The sequence below is a fragment of the Chenopodium album genome, chromosome 9, assembly GCF_948465745.1.
Source record: "Chenopodium album chromosome 9, dcCheAlbu1.1, whole genome shotgun sequence".
In the NCBI taxonomy this organism is placed as follows: domain Eukaryota; kingdom Viridiplantae; phylum Streptophyta; class Magnoliopsida; order Caryophyllales; family Amaranthaceae; genus Chenopodium; species Chenopodium album.
In genome coordinates this window covers 57,485,778-57,493,530 of record NC_137842.1, presented here as the reverse complement: position 1 = coordinate 57,493,530, position 7,753 = coordinate 57,485,778, and the positions used below count along the sequence as shown (strand labels likewise).

General features: G+C 33.6%; 1 protein-coding gene across 1 annotated transcript; it reads right to left on the bottom strand.

The window, feature by feature from the left end:
* Nucleotides 1-6,484: 6,484 nt before the first annotated feature.
* LOC145557776 (uncharacterized) lies at nucleotides 6,485-7,092 on the bottom strand. Its single transcript, XM_081618954.1, has 2 exons — nucleotides 7,032-7,092; nucleotides 6,485-6,975 (listed from the first exon to the last, which is right to left on the bottom strand). The coding sequence occupies exons 1-2, from the start codon at nucleotides 7,090-7,092 to the stop codon at nucleotides 6,485-6,487; spliced, it is 552 nt and encodes a 183-aa protein (XP_081475080.1).
* Between the last annotated feature and the right edge of the window lie 661 nt (nucleotides 7,093-7,753).

Below are 7,753 nucleotides of genomic sequence, written 5' to 3'. Positions count from 1 at the left end.
TTGTTTGCCGATAGCAGACAAGGTCTGTTTGACAAAAAGGTGGGAGCGAAAATCTCCGTTTCCCCCCCCCCCCCCCAAGTGACCTTGTTTGTCGATAACAGACAAGGTCTACTTGACAAAAATTTTGGGGCGAAAAAACTCCGTTTTTCCCCCCAAGTGACCTTGTGTGTCGTAAGCAGACAAGGCCTACTTTAAAAAAAAGTTGGGAGCGAAAAAACTCCATTTTTCCCCCCAAGTGACCTTGTTTGCCGATAGCAGACAAGGTCTACTTGACAAAAAGGTGGAAGCGAAAAAACTGTGTTCCCCCCCCCCCAAGTGACCTTGTTTGCCGATAGCAGACAAGGTCTGCTTGACAAAAAGGTGGGAGCGAAAAAAAACTCTATTTTTCCCCCCAAGTGACCTTGTTTGCCGATAGCAGACAAGGTCTACTTGACAAAAATTTTGGGGCGAAAAAACTCCGTTTTTCCCCCAAGTGACCTTGTTTGCCGATAACAGACAAGGTTCAAAAATTTTGGTTATCCCCGGATCACCCCGGGGCTAGCTAATCCTTTCTCTTTGTGTAGGTTCTCTTCTGGCCGATAGGAGCTTAACGGGTTGTATACTCGAGCATTGGACTTTAGAACCGGGTTGTCGGATCCTTGCAGGAACAATAGGTCTCCTGCATAATCTAGATTGAATACAATGTCAATTGTCAAAGATAACAAATAAATGCCAATAAATACATAGGAATAGGAAAACATACTACATTATTATCAAATAAGCAACCCAATGTTACAGTCCCGAGCAAAGTATAAGGAAATGAGGGAATATTAATAACACAAATTACCTATGAGAGGGCATGGAGACAGGGGTGTGACCCTGTGAAAGCCACTTTGGAGGTGACTCAGAAGGAAAACGAGGGTAACATGAAAGGCACTAATTACGGCACACTAGCTTGAAATTTCCCTTATCTTTAGGATTTTCAGGGAGCTTGGCAAAGATTTCTCGAGAAAGTGGTCGTAGAAGATCAGACCAATTTGACATTGTTTAGCAAGAAAGAAAACAAGGGAAGGTGGTGTGAATGAATTTGTAAGAAAACAAGGGAAGCTCATGTTTTAGAGTCTATTTATAGTGTTTTTTTACTGGGAAATTAGGGTTATGGCCGAGCTTCCGAGCTCGGAAAGAGGAGAGCATAGAAGCTCACCCAAGATGCCGACCTCGCTGCTGCTTAGAGTCTACATTTATGGTTTTTTTTTTTTTTTTTTTTTTTTTTTTTTTTTTTTTTTTTTTTTTTTTCGGTTTATGAGCTTTATAATCACATTTTCCAATTTTTTTTTTGTTCTTTTTTGTTTTTTATTTCTTGTTTTTTGGTAAAAGAAGAATTGTATTGAAACATTTACATATTCTGAAAAGAACATATTTGCCCAAAAAAGAGTGAAAAAACCATATGTCCATGTTATTTGATTGTCAGTTCTATACACTTTTATTTATGTCATAATGTTAATTGCTTATTGTGAAATGTTCTTTGAATTTTATCTTCAAATTAAGGTGGTTAGTATAAATAATGCTCATTACATAATATTATCATGTTTATCAATATTACATATGTTCTTTAGATATTTAAACAAAAAAAAATACAGAGGTTTTTCAGTGTGGCAAGTCACATGGTGCGGCACAAATTACTTGGATTTTAGGGTTACTTGTATTTTGGGGTTACTTGTATTATGGGGTTACTTGTATAGGTTACTTGTAGGGTATTACTTTTATTATGAGGTTACTTATATGGGTTAATTGTATCGTGGGGTTACTTGTATTCTGAGTAACTCCTACAAGTAACTCTAAACCAAAATCCCATACCAAACCAGTAATGCCCTACAAGTAACCCCTGATCAAAATCAGTAACACTCATACAAATAATTCCTATAAGTAACCCCTGATAAAACCAGTAACACCCTACAAGTAACCCCGACCAAAACCAGTAACCCATACAAGTAACCCCAGAATACAAGTAACACCTACAAGTAACCCCTGATAAAACCAGTAACACCCTACAAAGTAACCCCGACCAAAACCAGTAACACCCATGCAAGTAACCCCAGAATACAAGTAACACCTACAAGTAACCCCTGACAAAACCAGTAACACTCTATAAGTAACCCTTGCCGCACCATGTGGCCAGCCACATACAAAAATTTGTAAAAAAAACATATATATTAAACTTGATGTTCTTTACAAAACAATTGTATGTACTTTACAAAACATTTACACGTTCTTTCAGCATTTATTGTCTGTACCAAGTATAGTACAGCTGTCTATACCTGTATAACGTAAAAAAATGAAAATAACAGGATTATTATATAGAAAATCCTTTTTTTTTTTTTTTAATTCAGCTCGAACTTGTTTGTCTTAAGGGAAGCTCGGCTCAGCGTTAAAAGAAAAAAAAAACGCTCGGCTCGAGCTCGTTTGTCTCAAAGGACGCTCGGCGAGCTTCCAAAACATAGGCTCGGCTCAGCCCCCTTCTCTCTCCATTATTGAAGCTCGGTTCTCCATTTCTCTCTCCATACGCCTACACTAACTGATTTTCTTTAATTTATTATTTTAATTACTGATTTTAGTTTCTTCAACAGGTGATATTTTTTACTCATCTATTTCTTCTAATTGCCTAATATAGAACAAATTAAGAGCATATTAGCTAATCAAACTGGGGTCAAATTAAGAACCCCTTTTCATATTTGTATAAATTAATGGGAAAAATTGCTTGAATTCAATAATTTTCCAGTTTTTATGATATGGGTATCTTAAATTTTCAGGTGGTATGCAGAGAAATAGGAATGCCTTTCTGTATGTACATTTCATCTCACAGTATACTAATTATTATATGGTTGAGTTTATGACGAGGAAGCCCCACTTATTCTCTGGGATAAACAAAAATTTGTTTATCACATGGCATTTTGGTAAATTAATGAACAACTTTATCCAGTCATCATCAATGTAGGACCCACTTTTATGGAAAAAATTGTTGATTTATTTACAAAATTGTCATGTGATAAACAAATTTTGTGAATCTCAGAGATTAACTTGTATTTACCCGTTTATGATACTGCTTTTGGAGTGTTTGATGTGTGTATTGTTAATTGGCAACAACATTTGGAAGATAAGAAAGGCCACATTGTTTTGAACTGAAGTAAATTGTACTTGACTTTGAAGTGAACTACTTAATAGTTTTAAATTGAACTGAATTCAAATTAGTAAATGTAATCTAAATTACATCCCAAAGCTCCTCGGATTTGCTGGGAAAACATGTTAATTTGGATTTTGTTTTAATCAATGACTTTCATGCACCTCCTTACTCTTTTGCACTGTCCCAAACATGAGTGCATTATTATGGTATTATACAAATTTAGTATCTAGCATGCTATAAGTGAAGTTCCACCACGCGATCCTTGTTTGATTTTCATTTCCTTTACATTAATTTTTAAATTATCACCCAAAAATGTATCCATTTTTAAAATAATTATCCGTTAAATTTTTATTTTTATTTTACCACCCCTTAAATTCAAAAACTACTCAGATTACCATCAAGTTCAAAATTCCGATGGATTTCTCTTATGTGGACCCCACCTAATGACTCTTAATGGTAACAGGAAGAAGATGATCAGTAGTAGTGGCAATTCAGATAACAAGCTCTTGGTTTTTTACTTGTTTTATTTTAATTTTAGGTTGTCTTGTACTTAATATAATAGGTTTTTTCTATATAGTAACCCTGTTTTTTTTTTTTTGTTTTGTTTTTTTTTTTTTTTTTTTTTCCACTTTTCTACGTTGTACCCCAACATATATCACTTTCTACACTGTAATCCTAATATATTTTTTGTTTTCATACGGTAACCTTGCCGTCAAAAAATTCCGTTAGTGGGGCCCACTCTCCATTATTAATAAATTTTTTTATCGATTTGTGCGTTGAAAAATATTCCGTCTAAGGTTTCGGAGGCTATTTTGGTGCTTAAGGGTCCAAATTGAGCTCAGATTTAGCAAAACAACAACGTAAATAACTCGTTTTGCTTATTAAAAAATATCTCGATTTACGTGTTCACATTTTAACACACAAAATAAGGCATTTACGCTATTTTTTTTGTGAAATCTGAGTTCAATTTGGTTCCCTAAGGCCCAAAATAGCTCCCTAAACTTAAGACGGAATATTTTTCAATGCACAAATCTATAAAAAAATATTAATAATGGAGAGTGGGCCCCACTAACGAAATTTTTTAACGGCAAGGTTACCGTATGGAAACAAAAAATATATTGGGGTTATAGTGTAGAAAGTGATATATGTTGGGGCACAACGTAGAAAAGTGAAAAAACAGGGTTATTAGGTAGAAAAACCCTAATAAACTGGTTTAAAGGGGAGGTAGAATTAAGACATGGTTGATTGTAATGCTTAGATATAGCCGTTATTAGCCATTGGGTAGGTCCACATGCAAGAAATCCACCAGAATTTTGCAACGGGCGGTAATCTGAGTAGTTTTTTAATTTAAGAGGTGATAAAATAAAATAAAAAGTTAAACGGGTGGTTATTTTAAAAATGGATACATTTTTTAGTGGTAATTTAAAAATTTTCCTTTCATTTATGACGTTCTTTTTTATTATTGATGATTATTAAGTGGATCGATTTTATTTTAGGAAATTTTGCAAAAAAATCACCTTTTAAATCTTGTTTTTTTTGTATATAGCCACCTTTTAAAAAAAATGTTGCAAAAGACCACCAATTTTAAAATTTTTGTTGCAAAATACCACCTTTTAAGCCAAATTTATCAATTGTTTTACATTGAAATGGTGGTAATTTGCAACAAAAATTTTAAAATTTGTGATCTTTTGTACCATTTTTTTTAAAAGTATGCAAAAAAAATAAGATTTAAAAGGTGGTTTTTTTGCAAAATTTCCTTTATTTTATTTCATGTAATGGTTGTACTGCAGACTCCTAATTCACCTTTTGCTGCTAGAAGTTCTGCAGGTCGGAAAGCCAGTAAGCGCATCATCCTAGTTTCTCATGGATCATTGGTGAACAATGAGAAGGTGTGTAAGTAACTTACTACTCCTGTATATCTATGTGCATATGTTTCTCTTCATTGTTTAATAAGATTATAACTTAGATATTACGAAGTATGAAATTATGAATTCCATGCAATTGAAGCTGTACTTATATCAGCTGACCTGGAGATTAAGAAACTAATAGTAATTGGGTGGCAATATGCATATTTTCTCGGAAGGTGTCGAGGAGGGTTCTAAAACTTTATAAATCATCAAATTCTGTTCTGTTCACTCTGAAATTTCATCATAGTTGATTTAATTTATATCTAGTCTCTTACAACTTTGTAGGTCTTTTCCGAAAATTTAGTTCTGAACTTGAGGTAATTTTTTCAACAGGCTAATCCCTCTCTTCTACGGAATCATCCTTTGAGCATGCTTGGCAGCATTCAGGTGACTCAAACTTGATTGCCTTATGTCAATTATCTATTGATGCTTGTTACATAAACTCATTTTTGTATGATAACAGTCACAGAAAACTGCAGAGCTACTTCTTGATTTGAAAGTGGATACAGTAGTTAGCAGCCCTGGAAAGGCCTCAATGGAGACAGCACAAATCATATCCAAGGTAAGCTGATCGAACTTTTCGAGGCCATTATCTCTATTTCATCTTTCTTTATGCTGATACAACTCCAGCCAAGTTTGTTGTATGAACTCGGAAATAGAATGCTTAGTCCTGTATGGGATCAGACAGGAAAGTATTGCAAAATTTATTAGATCATTTAGATGATTATCGGGTTCTTCAGAAGTGGTGGTTGTTGGACATCCAATTCTTCACATCACACTGATGGCACATTGCCTGAGTTTATCAGAACAGTGGCTAGGGTCGTTCCATGACTTCCATCTCGATGAAGTTATTAGCATCATTGACTTCCCGGATGGACCAAGTGGAAAAGGCATTATTATTCGATGCATAAATTATACTGCTCGTTTAGGAAGATGGTCAATTCCCATCACTAAGCCAACATTAGATGAGGAAGATATGAACTAATTGTATTCTCTGTATGACTGTGTATAGTGTGATTGTTGAATAGATGTGAATACAGAATACATATTCCGTTCTCAAACCAATTTAATGTAAAATTGTGTCATTGCATATCAAAATTTGATTACCTATTTATCAGTATGTAAATCGAAATATATACAAACATACAAGTACTGTGTACTCTGAAATCATGTTGAGGTAATCAGATGATTCAGATCATTACTAGAATTAACAAATGAACTGAGAGTATTAAAACACATTCTAGTAGAGTACTTAACTAAATAAGTAGTCATATAAACCCTAATATTCACTAAAACTCCATGTTAATTAACCGAGAAAATAAGTTAAATTAGTACTAATATATTCAACCAAATCAACCCAAGAATCAAAATCGCTCAACCAAATTAACCCAAGAAACAGAATTGTTAATGTGATTCATCAGAACAAAGGCGCTCTTTTCGGAACTCCTTTTCTGCTTCTCTTCCTCTTATTAGCATAAACAAAATCACCCCCAACCTTGATTTCCGAAAAGCCCCTCTTCTTGGTGTTATTCATCATCTTCTTCTTCTTCAAAGAATCACCCACATTTTGTTGCTCCATGATAACCCACATCGTATCGAGTTCTTCCCAATCTTTACTGCACTCGACTTTGCACATAATTGAACAGAACAATGAACAAGTGCCAATGCCATATCCACAAGTAATACAACTCCCAGGAATTCCAATCAAATTATGATCTTGCTTCTTAGATGATCTTGATTTAATATAATATACATCAGTACTATTAACGATGTAACATTGAATCTTAGAAGCATCCAAAATATCAGACCCTAAACTCAGTATATCTTGTTTTGTGTAGCAATACTTATAAGTATTCTTCTTTGTTCTAAAAACTCTGTGATCTTTATGCTCTGCTTCCACTTCTATTTCTGAAATTGTATTTCCGCCACATTTACACAAAAATACGCCTTTTGTTGGGTTTTGCCTTGCATTCCAGTGTCGAATTCAGCATTAATTAAAGAAGATAACAATTGTGATTTCTCCATTTTCTTTATGTTTTCCTCTGTTTTTTGGAGTATTTTTTCTGTTATGTCGTTATTCTTATAGCTAATGGAGAAAAGAAGGCTTGGCATTCAAGGTTCCTATTGTACAAAATAAGGAAAATAAATACAAGCATAATTTCTCTTTTTTTAAAAAAAAAAAAAAAAAAAATTACTTAGTGAAATGTAATTTTATCTTTTATTCTATAATAAAGTGTAATTTTATCTTTTGTTAAACAACTGTAATTTCATCTTTTTGTAGTGTGTATATAGATGATTATACGTCATTTACATTGTAATTAATTAGAATTTTTTTGTTTTTTTTTTTTTTTAATTGAATCTTGATGACTTATGAATTTTTATCCAATAATTAAATAATTAAAAAAAAGAGAGAGAAACCGAAATGTGGTTTTTTTTTTTTTTTTTTTTTTTGACAAGAAGAGCTAACAACGAAAAGACAGAAAAACAAAACAAACAACAAACTAAAAGGACCAAAAAGGAAATCACGACGACGAGCTTTCATCGCTAACCAGTGAGCCGGAGCAACCCACTGTCGCGGAACCTTCCGAAGTTCGCATGCAGAAAAATTCGGGAATTTTCTGGTTTTTTTTAATTGTACGGAGTTAACTGTAACTATTTCTGATGAAATTTACGTATAAATCTATAT